This window comes from Anabas testudineus, chromosome 5, assembly GCF_900324465.2.
Source record: "Anabas testudineus chromosome 5, fAnaTes1.2, whole genome shotgun sequence".
Lineage (NCBI taxonomy): Eukaryota > Metazoa > Chordata > Actinopteri > Anabantiformes > Anabantidae > Anabas > Anabas testudineus.
The window spans coordinates 26229940-26251013 of record NC_046614.1 but is presented as its reverse complement, the minus strand read 5'-3'; the positions used below and the strand labels follow the sequence as shown (position 1 = coordinate 26251013).

Here is a 21074-nt window from a genome sequence, read left to right as displayed (position 1 = left end):
GTCCACGACCAGACGAAAACCGCATTGTTTCCTTCTGGATCCGAGGTTCGACTAGCGGCCTAACTCTCCTCTCCAGCACTCTGGAATAGACTTTCCCAGGGAGGCTGAGGTAGTTGAAATTATCAAATTTCAAATGTAGGTAACTTTTTTTTTTTACAGTCTGCTAATTCCAAAGCATTCACCTTTGACTGGTTTAAGTTATATTTTTTTGCACACTTCATGCACTTCATGTTCATGACTACACGTTTTCACAATTTATTATTATTTATTAAGTCTTCTCTGTTGATTTTACTATACTACACTACTTTAACAACACATTCCCTTTTCCATTCCATCACTATAAACTTTTAACACATACAGTACGTTCTGCTACATTACTAAGAATGGTATGTTTTCAACATCTTGCCACATTTGTCTCATGGTAGTAGTAGTAGTTTCTAGCTCTATGCAATAAATGTAGTCTGACTCGACCTTGTGTTGTGTAGTATAGAAAGGACCATATCTGTCCTTCGGTCTTTGAACAATTTATTTTCAAACACTAAACACAGCAGCTGTAGGTTTGAAGAAACAGAACGTTTACAGGGTTTCTGTTGCGTAAATGATGTCTGACACTATGTCCCACTGCCCTTCAAGCTGGCACACAGGCTTAGTACAAACGTACAAGCTTCTGGGTTGAGCTATTGACAATGTTCAATCTTTACAATGAAATATTGTAATTTCTTCCACTACACCCAAATTGCATTGGGGATTCAATCATTTGAATGCAACTGTAACTATCGTAAGTAATCTGTGATAAATTATGACAAATGTGGTAAAATAAAAATAAATGATGCTAATCTCAACACAGAGAAAACCAGGCACCAAACCACACTCTAAAACCAGCATAAAGAGGTTCAGTGAACGTGGTGTTGAAGGTGTGGAGGTGGATCAGTTTGTCAGAGGAGACTCTGTAGAAGGACAGAGTCCCAGCAGGACAGTCCAGGTACACTGCTGCTCTGCTAGAGACAGAAGACGAGATGGGCGTTCCTTTCATATTGTGCCACACAGAGTAACCACCATCAGAGCAGCTCAGTCTCCAGGACTGATCGTTCCATCCAAGTATACAGTCATCGCTGTCTCCTTTCCTTCTGATTCCTCTGTAACTCACAGATACAAAAACCCCTCCTTTCCACTCCACCTCCCAGTAACAGCGACCAGTCAGACCATTACTACACAGCAGCTGAGGACAAGGGTCAAATCTGTCTGGATGATCAGGATATGACTGATCCTCCTCCACACGTGCCACCTTCCTGTTGTTGTCAGACAGTTTGAGGTTTCTGAATATTGTGTTTGGATCGATGGTGAGTTGACAGAAATCTGATGAGAGAACAAGACACAATCCAGCTGCAGTTATTAATCTATCATCAGTTTGATGAGGACTCATGACATCAGGGATTTGAAGGAGTGATGTGACAGTTTGAAGATGGTTGAATGTTGCTGCTTTGTTTTCATCAGTCTCATTAAAAACACACTTACACTTCCTCAGACCTGGTCTCAACCATTGGACTCCACCAGGCTCCACCCTGAAAGGAGGAAGGGGGTCAGAGCAGCACATTCTCTTTCAGCATGCACACATGGACATTACATGGCTCTCATATTGCAAATTTTGTGATGCAGTTGTTTATTTCAGTGGCCTACTGACCGTGTGTACATGCTGTAAAATTCACAAGCTCGTTGTTTTGGTCATAGAAAGTCTAAAAAGTCAATGTCAATAATTTTTGGTATCAAGTTTTAAGTAGATGATCACTAAGCTGATGGTTAGATAAAATAGTTTAGATATTGAATGTTGCTGTTCTATGTATTTCCAATGTGTGCTGTTTTCTGCTTTTATTGATTTAACATGTTTATTTAGTAACTTTTCAGATAATGATCAGATGGATGATTTTCTGCTGCAAAGCTGATGCTTTCAATTGACTGTGAGAGAAGTGTTTAGGAGACAGCAGCAATGAATAAAACACTGTGGACTGTTTTCAGCGTGGAGGTGTTATTTGGTGAATTGTAGTTCTGCATTCAGAACTAAGTTGTGGAAGTCTTCACAACCTCAGTTGCTCTGAGTTAGGATTGTCCTGGTTCCCCAAAATCTGGCACAGACCTTCTTAATCCAGATGATGGCCAGTGACATACTTTGTATTTATTTCTCTCATACCTGAGGAAGGCTCAGACTAAATTCAGCCGCATATACAGTGGCTTGTGAAAGTATTCATAACCCTTGAACTTTTCCACATTTTTCCACATTTTATGACCACAAACAAATATATTTTATTGGAATGTTATGTGAAAGACCAACACAAAGTGGCATACAATTGTGAAGTAGAAATAAAAAACTGAAAAGTGCAGTGTGCAGTATTCAGCCCCCCTGAGTCCATACTGTCTTCAATCACAGCTGCAAGTCTTTTGGGGTATGTCTCCACCAGCTTTGCACATCTAGAGACTGAAATCTTCACCCATTGTTCCTTGCAAAACAATTCAAGCTGAGTCAGATTAGAAGTGTTTAGCAGACTCCAACATCCAACAGGTTTTCCTCCAAGATTGCCCTGTATTTATACTGTTTGGGCCTAAAAATCTCAGAGACACTATGTCTAAACACATTCTCACCATTGATGACTTAGTTCTGGCCTCAAGTAATACTGTAAGAAACCTCGGAGTTATCTTTGATCAGGATATCTCCTTCACTTCATACATAAAAGAAATCTCTAGAACTGCCTTTTTTCACCTAAGAAACATTAAAGTTAAAATTAGGAGCATCCTGTCCCAAAGTGATGCTGAAAAACTAGTCCATGCATTTGTTACTTCCAGACTGGACTATTGTAATTCATTATTAATAGTTTGTCCCAATAACTCATTAAAGAGCCTCCAGTTAATCCAAAATGCTGCAGCCAGAGTTCTGACTGGAATTAGCAAGAGAGATCATATTTCTCCAACGTTAGCTTCTCTCCATTGGCTCCCTGTTAAATCCAGAATTGAATTTAAAATTCTTCTCCTAACTTATAAATCCCTTAATAATCAGGCTCCATCTTATCTTAAAGACCTCATAGTTCCATATCTTCCAAGCAGAACTCTACATTCTCAGACTGCAGGTTTACTTGTGGTTCCTAGAGTTTCCAAATGTAGAATGGGAGGCAGAGCCTTTAGCTACCAAGCCCCTCTCCTGTGGAACCAGCTCCCAGTTCAGGTTCGGGAGGCAGACACCCTCTCTACATTTAAGACTAGACTTAAAACTTTCCTTTTTTATAAAGCTTATAGTTAGAGATGGATCAGGTGACTCTGAACCATCTCTTAGTTATGCTGATATAGCTTAGTCTGAGCTCCTCTCCTCTCTCCTTTCTCCTGTATCAATGCAAGTCCACCATTGCATGTCATTAACTTTGTGTCTTCTCTCTCCTGTAGTTGTGTTTCCTCCTCTCTGTCTCCCTCTCTCTGTCCTTTTCTGCAGGTATCCTCGGCCTGGAGCTGTACATCTCCAGAATCCAGTTCATCTGCCCAATGTTCTTGATGCTTGTTGTTGTCTTTATTGCCTGCTGTTCTTTTCTCTCTTCTCTTTCCACTCACCCCAACCGGTCGAGGCAGATGGCCGCCCACTATGAGCCTGGTTCTGCTGGAGGTTTCTTCCTCTAAAGGGAGTTTTTCCTCTCCACTGTTGCCCAAAGCTTGCTCAAATGGGATTGTTGGGTTTTCTCTATAAATCTATATACAGTTATATTCTGTAAGGTCTTAAACCTTAAACACTGTAAAGTGCCTTGAGATAACTTCTGTTGTAAATTGGCGCTATACAAATAAAATTGAATTGAATTGTATTTGGCTGCATCCATCTTCCTATCAACTCTGACCAGCTTCCCTGTCCCTGCTGAAGAGAAGCAGCCCCAGAGCATGATGATGCTGCCACCACCATGTTTGACAGTGGGTATGGTGTGTTCAGAATGATGTGCAGTGTTACGTTTTCGCCTCACATAGCGTTTTGCATTTAGGCCAAAAAGTTCAATTTTGGTCTCATCGGACCAGAGCACCTTCTTCTACACGTTTGCTGGGTCACTCACATGGCTTCTGGCAAACTGCAAACAGGACTTCTTGTGGTTTTCTTTTAACATTGGCTTTTCTTCTTGCCACTCTTCCATAGAGCCCAGATTTGTGCAGTGCACGACTGATAGTTGTCCTATGGACAGGTTCCCCCACCTGAGTTGTAGATCTCTGCAGTTCATCCAGAGTCCCCATGGGCCTCTTGGCTGCATCTCTGATCAGTGCTCTCCTTGTTGAGCCTGTTAGTTTAGGTGGACGACCATGTCTCAGTAGGTTTGCAGTTGTGCCATACTCTTTCCATTTGCAGATGATGGACTGAACAGTGGTCTGTGAGATGTTCAAATCTTTTTATACCCTAACCGTGCTTTAAATTTTTCCACAACTTTATCCCCGACCTGTCTGGTGTCTTCCTTGGACTTCATGATGCTGTTTGCTCCCCAATATTCTCTTAAACCACAGAGGCTGTCACAGAACAGCTGTATTTGAACCGAGATTAAAATTACACACAGGTGGATTCTATTCAGTCATTAGATCATTCAATCAGTCAGCAACCATCAGGCAACTTCTACAGGCAACTGGATGCACTCAGAGAAAAGGGGGCTGAATACTTTTGCACACTGCACTTTTCAGTTTTTTATTTTCTACTTCACAATTGTATGCCACTTTGTGTTGGTCTTTCACATAACATTCCAATAAAATATATTTATGTTTGTGGTCATAATGTGAGAAAATGTGGAAAAGTTCAAAGGGTATGAATACTTTCACAAGCCACTGTATACATCATAGTTTACAGGCATGACTGCCTAGTTTCAATGTATGTTACAGATGTGGTCAGGGTGGACTTGGTCACATGAGGGCCCATCCGCAGAGGAAAGGTGTCCTTACTGCTGGCAAACAGGACACAGGTCTGCTGATTGTCCACAAAACATTTTGCCTCCCCTGGGCTGCAGCAATCATGGGCTGAATGGGCTGCAGGGCTGCTTCCACAAGAACTGGATGAACATGAGGTGACTTTTGATGTGTGGCCTGATGCCAACTTATCATAAAATCAAGGAGTACAAAAACACAGTTTGGCCAAACCTTTCAGGGGATAGTTAAGTAGCAGTTCCTGAAGGACAAAAACATTTATACTATTGACTGTATATAAATGTATACCGAAATATATACAAAACCAACTACTGAGCAGCACTAAGAGACAGTGGAGAAGCAAATTCCCTTTAATGGAGGAAACATCCAGGAGACCAAGGCTCAGGGTGGGTGGCCATTTGCCTCGACCAGTTGGGTTGAGTGGAAAGAGGAGAGTTTGTCCACAGTTTTCTGACAACCAGTTTGCGCTGCTCTGCTTCTCTGGAAATGGAGGCTGATGTAACTATTTGTCTTGGTCAAATTGTTCCAATGATTAGTGTTTAGTATGGACGTGATGTTAATTTTACCATCTAACTGCTTGAAAGCTCAAATTTATTAATTCAATACACACACATATATATATACATATACACACACATACACATATATATACATATACACACACACACACACACACACACACACATATATATATACATATACACACACACACACACACACATATATATATACATATACACACACACACACACACACATATATATATACATATACACACACACACACACATATATATATACATATACACACACACACACACACACATATATATATACATATACACACACACACACACACACATATATATATACATATACACACACACACACACACACATATATACATATACACACACACACACATATATATACATATACACACACACACACACATATATATACATATACACACACACACACATATATACACACACACACACATATATATACACACACACACACATATATATACACACACACACATATAGATACCACACACACTATATATACACACACACACATATATATACACACACACACACATATATACACACACACACACATATATACACACACACACATATATATACCACACACACACATATACACACACACACACATATATACACACACACACACACACACACATATATATACACACACACACACATATATATACACACACACACACATATATATACACACACACACACACATATATATACACACACACACATATATATACATATAGTCTGTATAATTCTATATACACACACACACCTATATATACCACACACACACATAGTGGCTACACACATAGCACACATACTACACACATACACTGTAAAATAATAATATAATAAAAGTCTGTCTGTGGCTCCAGTAGACCTCTCCATACCTGAGAGTATTCAGTCTCCAGTGTGGTGCCTCCAGTCCAGCAGAGAGCAGCTTCACTCCTGACTCTCCAGGATTATTGTAGCTCAGGTCCAGCTCTCTCAGATGGGAGGGGTTGGAGCTCAGAGCTGAAGCTAGAGTAGCACAGCCTTCCTCTGTGATCAGACAGCCTGACAGTCTGCAGACAGACCAAAAAACACACAGGAAACCTTTGGAACACTTGGCATGTTTGTTCTTTGTTTTTTGTTCTGGGTTTTGGTCCAGGTTAAATATATGTGAGGTATGTTTGGGAATGTGACTAAAACATACTTGTGGTTAGCTCTGTATGTATGTAATGTAAATCAAATTTTAACTTCAGTCACCAATTGAAAAGTTGGATTAATCCTGACCTCAGAATTTCTAATGTACAGTGTGGATTCTTCAGTCCAGCAGAAAGCAGCCTCACTCCTGAATCTTGCAAGTTGTTGTTACTCAGGTCCAGTTCTCTGAGACAAGATGACTGGGAGCTAAGAACTGAGGACAGAGCTTCACAACTTCTCACTGAAAGGTTACAGCCACTCAGTCTGGGGAGGAATTAAAACAGGAAAAATCAGTTTTCTCTCCTGGTGAAACAATAGCAGAATTGCTATTTAATAATTAGTAAATCCAAACAAATCCTTATTTTCAGGAGAGTTGGGACTATTTCTAAATTATATTTCTAATTTTATATTTTGTATTTATATTTCCTAATAACTCATTTGTGATTTGTGCCCTTTTTGTTTGACAAAAGTACAAAGAAAACATTTTCAGTGTTTCACTGACGTGCATTTAACTTCTGAAATATCCACTGACTTCCTGGGAGAAGATGCAGCCGTTATCTCCCCAGAATCCTATTTATGCCTCTGTGTCAATTGTATTTTCACACATATGCAAGTCAACCATAATGTATGCACCAATGCACCATTACACCAACTTATTTCCAGTTTTTATACCTCTGTGCTGGTAACAGCCACGGCTAGAGGCATTATATTTTTGGGTTCTCTATCTGTCATCTATCAGTTCATCTTCATCAACTAAATGATGAACTGATTAGATTTTAGTTGCGAAAGGTCACACTGACTTCACATTCGTCCAGTTTTTGTGACCCATTCTTATGAATGTGATATTTGAAGAATGCTTTGAAGGAATTCATTTAAAATTAGTTGGACTCACCTCGGACTCTGATGAATTGCTTACACTTTTGTGAGCAACAGTCAATATAAGTCACAGTCATCTTATGTCCATCTAATTATTGTAAATGTGATGTTTTATTGATTCCTTGAGGGAATATATTCAAATTTGGCACAAACTGTCCCTTGGCGTTAGGGATGAGCTCATTAGATTTAGGTTCAAAAGTAAAAGTTCAAGTTCACTGTGACCTCATGTATGTCCCATTTTTGGCAATGTCAAAAACACCTGGAAGGGATTTCATTACATCTGGTACAAAAATCTGTTTGGACAGTCATTAAAATATAAGTCAAGAGATATGAGTGTAAACTGTAATGCATATGTGCGGCTGGATGTATTGTACCTTAGATAGAAGAAAGATATATATAATATATATAGAGAAAAACACATACAAAAAGAGTCTTAGAGTATAAGTCTGTACAGATGTGGTCAGTGAAAACACTGTTTTTTTTATGTACTTTTGTCAGATAAAGGTTCAAGTGAATTAATGCATCACAGATTTAAATTTTTACTATTTTTTAAAAAAGTAAAAAAATCTCTTGAAATAAAGTTGTATATGTATAAATCCAAATACATGAATACTTACACAGCTTTGTTGGAGGCTTTCACCACTGTCAGCAGCTTCAGAAGAGTCTCCTCTGAAGCAGAGTATTTCTTCAGGTCAAACACGTCCAGATCTTTTTCTGATGACAGTAAGATGAAGACCAGAGCTGACCACTGAGCAGGAGACAGTTGATCTGTGGAGAGACTTCCTGATCTCAGGTACTGTTGGATCTCCTCCACTAGAGAACCATCATTCAGTTCATTCAGACAGTGGAACAGGTTGATGCTTTTCTCCGCAGATAGATTCCCGCTGATTTTATTCTTGATAAACTCGACTGTCTCTTGATTGGTCTCTGAACTACTTCCTGTCTTTGTCAGGAGGCCTCGCAAGAAAGTCTGATTGGTCTGCAGGGAAAGACCCAGAAGAAAGCGGAGGAACAAATCCAAGTGTCCATTTGGACTCTGTAAGGCGTTGTTCACCGCACTCTGGTACAAGTTTGTCTCTGAAGATTTGTCTTCATCTTTGGTTTGTTTTTCTGTTTTTAACTCTTGGGGTAGTGATTCTTGTTCTGACATCAGATTGACTCCAGAGTTGATGAAGGTCAGATGGACATGAAGAGCAGCCAGAAACTCCTGAACACTCAGATGGACGAAGCAGAACACCTTGTCCTGGTACAGTCCTCTCTCCTCTTTAAAGATCTGTGTGAACACTCCTGAGTACACTGAGGCTGCTCTGATATCGATGCCACACTCTGTCAGGTCGGATTCATAGAAGATCAGGTTTCCTTTCTGCAGCTGCTCAAAAGCCAGTTTTCCCAGAGACTCAATCATCTCCCTGCTCTCTGGACTCCAGTGTGGATCTGTCTCAGCTCCTCCATCATACTTGATGTTCTTCATTTTGGACTGAACCACCAGGAAGTGGATGTACATCTCAGTCAGGGTCTTGGGCAGCTCTCCTCCCTCTCTGGTTTTCAACACATCCTCCAGAACTGTAGCAGTGATCCAGCAGAAGACTGGGATGTGACACATGATGTGGAGGCTTCGTGATGTCTTGATGTGGGAGATGATTCTTCTGGCCTGCTCCTCATCTCTGAACCTCTTCCTGAAGTACTCCTCCTTCTGTGGGTCAGTGAACCCTCTGACCTCTGTCACCATGTCAACACACTCAGGAGGGATCTGATTGGCTGCTGCAGGTCGTGTGGTTATCCAGAGGTGAGCAGAGGGAAGCAGGTTCCCCCTGATCAGGTTTGTCAGCAGCACATCCACTGAGGTGGACTCTGTAACATCAGTCAGGACCGGATTGTTGTGGAAGTCCAGAGGAAGTCGACACTCATCCAGACCATCAAAGATGAACACAACCTGGAACTCTTCAAACCTGCAGATTCCTGCTTCTTTGGTTTCAGTAAAGAAGTGATGAACAAGTTCCACCAAGCTGAACTTTTTCTCTTTCAACACATTCAGCTCTCTGAAGGTCAATGGAAATGTGAACTGTATGTCCTGGTTGGCTTTGTCTTCAGCCCAGTCCAGAGTGAACTTCTGTGTTAAGACTGTTTTCCCAATGCCAGCCACTCCCTTTGTCATCACTGTTCTGATTGGTTCCTTTCTTCCAGGTGAGCCTTTAAAGATGTCTTCATGTCTGATGGTTGTTTCTGGTCTGTCTGGTTTCCTGGATGCTGTTTCAATCTGTCTGACCTCGTGTTCATCATTGACCTCTCCAGTCCCTCCCTCTGTGATGTAGAGCTCTGTGTAGATCTGGTTCAGAAGTGACTGGGTTTCCTGCTTTAGCTATCCCCTCAAACACACACTGGAACTTCTTCTTCAAATTAGATTTAAGTTTACGTTGACAACCTCCAGCAAAATTCCCTTAATGAGCACATAAAAACGATTGTTTAGAGTATGAAAGCAAACACAATGTGAGACACAAAGATCCAACAAATGTTTATAGGTGCTGCACAAAGAAACCGACACAAAAATCAACACCAAACAGTCATCACCAAGAAAGCAGACACGTACAGTATAGATCCAAAAAAAGTACCCGACTCTGATCTGAAAGAGAGAGGGCCTATCAAGAAAGATTACTCAGAACAAAGCTGTGCTACATTGTCGGATACTGTTTTCACATATGCACTCCAAACAATGTCACGAAAATCAGGTCTGCACATTGTGCGGTGCTGAAAACACAACAGGAGATAGTCTGGCCAGATGATCTTGGGGAAATAGGTTGGTTTCACTAAAGGGTGATCCTGGGTAAAGTATTCATCATATTCTTTTCCTTTGGGCCGTTCCCTTTCAGGTTTCACCACAGCTAATCATCTGCCTCCATTTAACCCTATCCTCTGCATCTTCATGTCCTCTCACTACATCCATAAATCTCCTCTTTGGTCCTCTACACCTCCTGCCTGACAGCTCCAACCTCAGCATCCGTTCACCCATATGTTCACAATCTCTCCTCTGATGGACTCGTATCAATCCTGTCCATCCTCGTCACTCCCAAGGAGTCCTGTTGTTGTCTGTCCTTCTAGGTATGAAACCATATTTCTGCTCACAAATGCTTACCTCTGCCTAACTTCCACTACTTTTTCCCCACAGCTTTATTGTATGGCTCATCAGCTTTATTCGTCTGTAGTTGCAGCAGCTGTGCACATCTCTCTTGTTCTTAAAAATGAACACCAGTACACTTCTCCTCCATTCCTCGTTCATCCTCTTACTCTCCAAGATCTAGTGAAACAAACCCTACTGCCACCTCTCCTAGACATTTCCATACCTCCACAGGTATGTCATCAGGACTAACTGCCCTTCATCCTCTTCAATGCCCCCCCTCACTAAACTCTAATCTTTGCTACTTCTTGCTCTACAACGGTGGACCCTTCAATCTTTTTCATCTTCCTCATTCATCAACTCTTCAAAGTACTCAGGGCCATTTTGGCGCTGCCGCAAGTGGCAGCCTATCCAGCAGCTACGTGTGTACCTGGCTCTTTTTTGGGTTATAGCTGTTAATTGCTAGTACTGTGTACTTTTTTGGGTATTTCTTTTGTTTTTCTGATTTTCTATCCCATGGATATGGATCTTAAAACGCTAAGACTCGTTTATACGAGGAATCACCTGCTCGACCCAAGAACAAAGATCTGGTGAGGTTCCCTGTTTACCCGGTGAGGTGAGCATTCCGGATGCTAACGTGGAGCTACCCCGCTTCAGTACAGTCAGGGCAGACAGAGACACCAAAGCCTGCAGGAAGCGGAAAGGAGGAGGACTAGCTATGTACCTGAACCGATGTGGAGGTAGCATGTGATTTAATCCATTCTGCTGTTGCTGAACTACAAACACAGCACCCGAGGCGCTGGTGTTAATCTGTGGGGACTTTAACCATGTCACTCTGGACACTACATTACCTGCTATCACCCAGGACATGGACTCCTACACCAGGGGAAACTGAACTATTGATTTACTGTATGCTAATGTCAGTGATGCATATACAGTAGTGCCTCCGCACTGCCTGCACTGGGGAAATCAGACTACAACCTTGTTTAGCTTCAGCCTCACTACAAACCAAGAGGGAGGCTTGTTCCAGTAAGAATAGTGCGCTGCTACGCAAACAATAAGCCCTGGATGACCAATGACATCAAGGGTCTTCTAAACCAGAAGAAGACGGCCTTTAAGGATGGTAATCAGCAGGAGCTGAAGCTTGTGCAGAGGAAACTCAAAGTCTAGTTCAAGGCGGCGAAGGAGCAGTACAAGAAGGAGCTGGAGCAGAAGCTGCAGAACAACAGCATGAAGGAGGTGTGGGATGAGATAAAGATGATCACAGGATGCAGCTCAAAGCAGAGGGAAACCATTGAAAGAGATGTGGGGAGAGCAAACCAGTTGAACAACTTGTTTAACAGGTTTGACCACTTCAGCTCATTTACACCTCACCAGACTGCACCTAACATCCTCCACCCTCATGTTCCTTCTGTCCCGCGTCTATGGAAAACATCCTGTGTCATTCAAGTCCCTAAGAGACCATGCCCTGGAGAGTTGAATGACTTCAGGCCAGTTGCCCTGACATCACATGTAACGAAGACCATGGAGAGGGTGCTGCTACACCACATCAGGCCACAGGTCTGCCATGCACTCGACCCTCTACAGTTTGCGTACCAGGAGAAAGTGGGTGTGGAGGATGCCATTATCTACTTCCTATACCGATTCCTCACTCACCTGGACAGGAGGTTACTCCTCAGAGACAAACTGACAGCGGATGGGAGTGAGCCCACATCTTGTGGCATGGATTACGGACTACCCGACAAGCAGACCTCAGTACTTGTGATTAGGTTACTGTGACCATCAATGCTGACTGTGTGGAGTTGGTAAAGACAAAAATACCTGGGAGTGCAGCTGGATGAGAAACTGGACTGGAGGTCTAACACTGACACTGCAGAAGAGGACAGAGCTGCTTGTACTTCCTAAGAAGACTGGCGTCCTTCAACATCTGCAAAAAGATGTTGCAGATGTTCTATCAGACTGTTGTGGTGAGTACCCTCTACTATGCGATGGTGTGTTGGGGAAGCAGCATGAAGAAGAAGGACTCCTCACGACTGGATAAGCTGGTCAAGAGTTGGACAGTCTAACATCTGTGGCAGAGCGATTATGGATAATCCACTTCATCCACTGCACATTATTTCCAGTCAGAGGAGCAGCTTCAGCGACACACTGTGGTCACTGTCCTGCTCCACAGAGACTCAGAAGATCTTTCCTCCACTATGCCGTACAGCTCTTTAAGTCCGGGGGGTGGGGGGATAAGACAATGCCGACTTTGAACTATACTACAAACACTGTAGGTTGCTCCTTAACAATCTGTTTTACACCTTATTACATCTCTTTAAAATTTACTACTGAGTGTGAACTGTGTTCACGTTACTTTTATTGTGAGTTGTATTTGTTTGTGTTTTTTATTGAAGTTGTAACTGCTGGAATTTGTGAATTTCCCACTGGGATGAATAAAGTATCTACCTACCTACCTACCTACCTAACTATCTCTCTATCCATCTACTCCTTCCAACCTCCTATCGCACTCCTGGCACCTATGAATACATTTCCATCCCTATCTTTAACCTGCTGCACATCCTTCTCATCTCTGTCTCTTTACCTCTCCAACCTGTACAAATCCACCGCTCCCTCCTTACTGTCCAACCTATCATACAGATCGTCATATCCCCTTTGGCCTTAGACACCTCTACCTTCACCTTATGCTGCATTTCCCTGTATTCCTCTCTACTCTCTGCAGTCCTCTCAGTGTCCCACTTCCTCCTTCTCTGTATACCAACTGAAATTCCTCATTCCACCACCTAGTCTCCTTGTCCCCCTACATGTCTCCCTGATCACATTAGTTGTAGTTGTCCAGTCATCTGAAAACACCTCCTGACCACTCAGAGCCTGTCTCCCTTCCTCCTTGAAAACTACAGACCTTGCTTTTTCTTCCTATTTCAACTTCCACCGCCACTGACCAAAGTTGGACCACTGGTGAGCGTCTGTCAGTGAGTGTCCGTTGGCTTGATTTTTGATGTTGGTGAGAGAGACCACCCAGGCTGGCTGTTTAGCTGCGTGATGTTGAAAGTAATGTGAACCTTTTGGAATGTAATGGTTTTCTGCATTAGTTTGTCATAAAATGTGATCTGATCTTCATCTAAGTCAAGAGTATTAAAAATATAAAGGTGTGTAAAATAAAAAAAAAAAATTCTGATGTTTCATGTCTTTATTTAGACAATCGTAAAAACCTCATATAGCGGAAAATGTTTTTGAACCCTTGGAATTAATAAGTTTTGTATGGCTCTCTTCAAATCGTTTCACAGCATGAGGTTGGGTTGAGGTCTGGGCTCTGACTTGGCCACTCCAAAGGATGGATTTAGTTTTTCTGAAGATATTCTGTTGTGGATTTGTTGCTGTGTTTTTGGTCATTGTCCTGTAGCATTACACAACTTCTACAGAGTTTCAGCTGATGTACAGACATTCTCACATTATCCCGTAAAATTTGTTGATACACTTGGAAATTCATCCCCCCCCCCCCCCCCCAGTATAAATACCGAGGCAAACTCAAAAAGTATTTAGAATTTTTTCCACACCTCCAAACTGACTTTTGTCAAGCTATGTACACCTGACTTTTATTTTAAGATCATTTCCACTGTCACTATGAGGTTTTTATGGTTGTTCCTAATAAAGACATAAAAGATCAGATTTTCTGTGTTATTATTTTAGATAAGTTATATTTGTTAAGACTTTTGACTTAGATAAAGATCAGATCTCATTTTTTATGACAAATCAATGCAGAAAACCATGACACTCCAAAAGGTTCACATATTTCTTCTTGCCACTTTATCTACTGTTCCAGATCTTCTGCTTCCCTGTATTGAATGATGAATATAGACTATGACAACTCCTGGTATGGAGATTTATTTCTTCTTACACAGGTGTACTAGCTGAAGTACTAGCTGGTCATTCATGTTGACTTCGTGTGACTATGCCCTTAAAGAAATCCTCTTACTGCTCTGCAGACAGTCAGCCAGCTCATCCTGGTTCATTCTCCTTAAGAAGTTAATGGTGATCTTCAGGAATGACTCTCTGCTGCTCCTCCTCTGCTCTTCATCCTCACTGTCCAACACCTCCTCATCCTCCCTCTGAATCTCTGACAATTCTGGGTAATCTGGACTCAGAACCTTCTGGATCTTTTTAAGCTCGTTCTTCACAAAAGTGACAATGTTCTCCTCCAGCAGCTGGAACAGAAACTATATGAATGACACAATCCAACTGAACTCATGGAGCCAAACATCAGATCCATGTTGGACAGACTGACAATCCACTGGTCTAAAAAAGTGCAGCATGGAGATTATTATGAACACAACAGATGGAAAAGTAGAAGTTGGACATGTACAGACCAGAAATATGGAGTCAAGCTGTGTTGGATGGTGCTGGGCAGACTGACCACTGGGAACCTCTGAGCTCTCCTGGTCCACTCTGTGGAGGAATCATCAAGAATTAGCTCACAGTACGTCTGTCCACACAGAGACAAATGGCTGTTTGGAAGCCAGTGGAGAGATACTGTATCAACTGTGTTGTGACATGTTCTTTTAGCCTATTATTATTATTAGATGTGCTGCTGTATTGCTGTATTTTGGGTCATCAGAAGAGATAGATAGATATGCTCAACAATGACCTGGGAAATAATAAGATTTGTCCTGAGATTCTGACTGCTTCTGATTTTGTAGGGATGTCTCGACTTACACACTTGTGTCATGTGCTGGATCAGGGGTGGCCAACCCTGGTCCTCAAGAACCTCAGGCCTCTTTGTTTTCCAACTATTTCTGCCCTACCCTCTGCTGATTACATGGATCAGGTGTGTTCAGCCAATCAGAAGCAGGAAATGCAGAGATAGTTGGAAAACAAGCAGGGCTGAGGCTCTTGAGGACCAGGGTTGGCCACCCCTGTGCTGGATGAAGGACTCCATGGCCAGAGAGCAGACAAGACAGAACTGAGTCGTCAATCTTTATTTAAAATGGCTGAACAACAGCAAACCAATGAATGGAATGAAACAGTCACTAGATGGGAGGAGATGAGGCAGGGTGAGTATGGTGGTCTGGGTTGAAACCGGAAGTGACGAGAAAACCAAGATGGCCGACTAACGGCGAGCACATGGAACAAAATGGAGGACAATGGAGATGGTTAACGGTGGCAACCCGTGTAGAGTGTCCAGGAGTGTAAACAGAGTATTGCAGAAGTACAATGACAGTCACTGAACGTGACAAAAACTAAAGTCCAAAACACAGTGTGGGTGAACAGTCTATGGTGAAGAACAAGGCAGTCCAGACAAAGGCTAAACTCAGAGGTCGAGGGTAGTCCAGGTCATACACGATAAGGCAGTTCAGAGAAAGGTCCGGCAGGCAAAATCCACAACGGAAGGACAATGCAGGTCGAAGCACAAAAGCGGTCCAAGCAGTCAGAGCAGAGAAGGGAAAAACAAGGGAAAAAAAACAGAACAGAGGGAAAACTCACTGAACCAGAGGGGAAGCAGGGTCAGGTCAGGCTGGTGCAACGAGGGGGAATCCAGGGTAAAGGGGTGCAGGTCCAGGTACAGTTCTGGCACGGTGAGCAGGGGGAAAGACAGGGAATAAACAGAACTCACATTACCAGGGGGGGTCAGGCAAGTCCGAGAAGAGTCCAAAAAATCCAAACAAAACAGTCCAAGGAAATGCGGGACAGTGTCCGGGAGTTGAGAACAAACTATCTGGCAGTGGAAACAGGTGAGCAGGCCGGTATTTATACTGTGGGGGAAACCAGGTGTAACCAATCAGGTGAGTGCATGTAATCAGACTGGGGAGAGGAAACTGGAAGATGCCAAAATAAAAGCACGGGGGAAAACACCAGCAGCAACGAGGCTGGAATCATGACACTTCATTTTTTCAGCATGACAGTGTACAAGCACATTTTGGGGGCTACAGGGACCAGTTTTAAGTTCCCAAAGGACATAATTCAAGGTCAGTTCAATTCAAGTTTATTTATATAGCGCCAAATCACAACAAAATAATCTCAAGGTTCTTTACTTAATAAGATCAGAACCTTATAAATTTATAGAGAGAACCCAAAAATCCCTCTTGAGCAAGCACTGGGGGACAGAGGAGAGGAAAAACTCCTTCTAACAGAAGAAACCTCCGGCAGAACCAGGCTTACGGTGGGCGACCAGTTGGGGTGAGTGGACAGTAGAGAGAAGAGGATATACAATAACAAGCAACAGACAGGACACGATCAGGGAGATTGCCAGCAACTTAATGGTGCAACCACCCAATAGGACCTGGAACATTCAACTTCCTCCCTTGATGTGGAACTGGACGGACAAAAAGGCACAAGGGAGAGAGGCACACAGCCAACCAATGTGGGTTAGATAAAGCAGTTATTGCCAGAGTAAATGCTATAAACCAGTGGGCAGGACTGTTTGGGCTACACTGGAATACTGCGTTTATTAGTTAATTGAAACTGAAGCCCACCCACCAATCAAGTACCGGTGACAGGTATGAATCTCTGACACTAATTGAAGGTTAGGGCATATAAATACATTTTATGTTTTTATTTAAAAATCTCTAGAGTCTGAGACTGTCTGCAGGTGCAGGTTATTCCAAAGTAGAGGGGCATGGTAGGAAAGGTCCTGCAGCCTGCCGACTTCTTTTTAACTCTGGGGACAGACGAGAGCATTCAGAGAGCAAAGGGTGTGAGGTGGAAGAAACTCTTACATTTAAAAGTGTATATGTCATCAGAAGCACCTTAAAATCTGATTGGACTTTGATAGGGAGCCAGTGGAGGGAAGCTAAGACTGGAGAATTATGGTCAGATTTTTTGGGATTTAGTTAAAATTCTAGCAGCAGCATTCTGGACTATTTGTAGACTTTTAGTGCTAGATTGGGGCAAACCTGAAAACAGAACATTACAATACTCAAGTCTGGATGACAGAAAGGCATGAATTAGGGTCTTTGTATCTTCCATGGACAGAGAAGGCAATCTTAGAGATATCTTTAATGTGCTGTTCAAAAGAGAGTCAAGGATTAAATGTGACTCCATGATTCTTGGCTATCAGGCCCCGAGAAATCACACAGTTGTGAAGAGTTAAGGTTAATTGATTAAACTTATGAGTTTTATATAGTATTACTTACCCCTTTGCTGCAGAAGGTAGTTGTCCAGTAAAATCTATGAGGTGATCATTTGACCAGTCACTTTTGAAGGACACACAACTGGATTCAGGTTCAGTTTCAGCAGAGTCTAGTTTATCACATATCCTAACAGACAGAGAAGAATTACAAGTATTACGGGACAGACCACCAGAATTATTCTTATTTTGGATCAGTTCATCACAGTCCAGATGTTGGGGTGTTCTTGTTTCTCGAGGTTAAAATTGTGATTTGGCAATTCAGCATTAACCTTTAAATCGGTTAGTATCAGTCTTCCTTTATCTTGTCACCTGCCTTGTTTTTCCTTTTAGATTTAATACCTCTAAATTAAACTTTTCGCTACTTCTAAGTGAACAGTGTCTCAGCTTTGTAATTTCTTCAGAAATCACTTTTTTAAGTATTATTTACATCTTACCTGTTTGCAGGTTGTTGTTCTTTAAAGTCAATGAGGTGATCATTTGACCAGCCACTCTTTAAAGACACACAGCTGAGTTCAGGTTCAGGAAAGGCTGGTCTCTGCTGCTGCTCTGGTCTTCAACACAACACACACAGAGCTTTGAGTGTAAATTATGATGGAGCTGTGATTGCTGGTGCCGAGCTCTGACATGGAGAAGAGTCATGGACAGTTATAGATCTCACCTCTGAGCTTTGGTCTGACTCTCATGGTCCCCACAGAAAGTGGTTTTATTAGGACAGACTCCCTCCTCTCTGTCCTCACACTGATCCATGCTGCTGAATTCACATCCACATCAGCTCACACACTTTCTACCTTCATGAGGAGCAGAAACAGGAATCATTTATCTGCAATGAAAACTCTCAACTACTGCAATGTCTTACCAGCTGCACCATCACATCCCTCCAGGTGATCCAAAATGCAGCAGCAGGTCTAACTTTTCATCAGTCAAAAAGGACATGATACACCACTCTTTATATCTCTGCACTGGCTGGTTCTATTATGGTGGAGTGATCTACCCACCTCTGCATGCTCGGTTGCCTCACTCTCAATTTCAATCAAAAACAGAACTCTTCTACAACTTTCTCTACACTTACATCTAAGAAAAAGAAAAAGAAATTGTGCATCTCATGAAACAGAAACATTTATAGCTTATAGCTTCTTCTTCTTTTCCTTTCTGGGGTTACTGCGGCTTAGGTAAAACTCTATTTTAACTAAATCCAGGAACATCTGCCTCCATTTAACCCTGTCCTCTGCATCCTCTTCTTTCACACCAACTAACTTCATGTCTTCTCTCTTTACATCCATAAATCTCCTCTTTAGTCTTCCTCTACACCTCCTGTCTGGCAGCTCCAACCTCAACATCCGTTCACCAATATGTTCCCAATCTCCCCTCTGAACATGTCCAAACCTCAATCTGGCCTCTGACTTTATCTCCAAAACATCTGACATGGTCTATCCCTCTGATGGACCTATTCCTGATCCTGTCCATCCTCGTCACTCCCAAAGAGAACCTCAACATCTTCAGCTCTGCCAAGTCTGTCCAGCTTTCTCCTTCACCACTGGAGTTGGTGAGCTGGATCCAATTAAAAGGTCAGCCTCTCTCTTCACTCAAGTGTCCAAGACATTTGGTTGGAGGTCAGATGACACACCATCAATCTCCATGTTTGTTATGGACAAACTGTGACTAGCACAGAAGTCCAATAACAAAACCCAACTCAGGTTCAGATCAGGGAGGCCGTTCCTCCCAGTCATGCCCCTCCAAGTGTCACTTAATGAATCTAAATAATAAATGTAAATAAATGTAACACACTGTTCCTATATCTAACATTCAGAAGAGGAAAAAGTCAAAAAAGATTCAAATTAAAAGGAAAAACTTGACTGATGTGAGGGGTTTAAAAGTGGAACAGAATGCACAACATTCAAATCTGTACATTTAACACACTGTAGGGGAGACGAAGCATCCCCAACTGGACTTTTTTGCTAACATCAAAGCTTTTCTATGCTACAGCTACATTTTGTAGTGTAGCATAGAAAACAACTATGTATAATATAGCTAACACTTCAGGCTTTTAACTGGTAATAATAGTTTTTTTATGAACTTATTGTCTTATAAACTAGATGAAATTTTTCACATTGCTTAAAATGTCCATTTTGCCATGAAAAAAACTAAAAGTTCTCTCACCTTAGTATAAAGTGTCTTGCTGCAGAAATGTCACAATAGGTAACTGGGGTAACATTTTTTAACAGCGCCCTCTAGGGACCGAGTTATAATCAATGTGACAACCGTTCTCCCCTAGTGTCCAGTTTTTAGATGTTATTTACATACACAGACACATAGTGATCTGTTTTTCATTCTGCCCTGTCCTTTTCTTTCAGCATCTTTGCACCGTTTCTTATCTTTCTCGTCAAAAGACTATTTACACATTTCAGTTTTGATGGTTAATGTGATGAAAACCAGACAAAGGACGGTTCACTTCCTGTTTCAAACAGCTGCTGTAGCTCAACTAATAAACTCACTTCATCGTTATTATTAACTAGCACCATCCACTGACTGCGAGCGGCACGTTTCTGCTGTTTCTACTGGAACAAACTATCTAAGTAACAGTTGGTGTGAACAGCAGCAGAAAGAGGAAAACACTGACTGAGTCGCTGAGTTCACCTTCACCGCAGCATGACCACTTCTCAAAGTGAAAGGAAAACCTAAGGCTGGAAATGACTCTTCTTCCTCTCCTAGGTTTTTAAAGGCGGTTGGCAACCAGCGCCTCCTGCTGCTGAGTGTGGCTCATAGCTTCTGATCTACCTGTTATTCCAGTTCTAGGACTTCTTCACTGGAACACATTGATACTGGAACACATTTCAGTCTGTTCTAGATACTGGAACACATCTCTGCTCAGCCCTCCAGGAATTCCCAGTTTTGTTCTTGGTTCAAAGTCTTGTATGCAGACCTTCTAAGACCTTCCTTTTTTTGCTGCCTTCCCTGATCATACTTCTGATGATCCATGATACCATGTTACTGATTCTGTGACCCGATGCCCACCTACAGCCGAAAGATGCTTGCATCTTATTTTAAATGTGTGGTTTAAATTTAAATGTCCTAATTGGATTCTTCTTTAACTTAATGGTTGTTGCAGATCTATTGACTCTTTCAGTATTTCCTGCTCTGCCTGTTTGTCTACTTCCACATCTCCCTTCAACCCACAAAACTGCACTCGCAATATTTTACACAAAATATCTTTCAATGTTAAGATGGTGAGGACGGCCACAGAGTCAGGGCAAATTAGAAAGTTCTGTCCACCACTGACAACCTGAGCT

The 21074-nt window shown here is 42.0% G+C and overlaps 1 protein-coding gene across 1 annotated transcript; it reads right to left on the bottom strand.

Annotated features, from left to right (window-relative positions):
- Positions 1–804: 804 nt before the first annotated feature.
- On the bottom strand, positions 805–20454 carry LOC117152806 (NLR family CARD domain-containing protein 3-like). The gene is given in 12 exon segments (XM_033325995.1): positions 805–1356; positions 1516–1562; positions 6379–6552; positions 6764–6937; positions 8167–9884; positions 9886–9986; positions 14638–14866; positions 15029–15107; positions 17792–17914; positions 18222–18338; positions 18446–18575; positions 19945–20454. Coding segments are annotated over 11 exon segments (3369 nt in total). The 5' UTR covers positions 18535–18575; positions 19945–20454; the 3' UTR covers positions 805–838.
- Between the last annotated feature and the right edge of the window lie 620 nt (positions 20455–21074).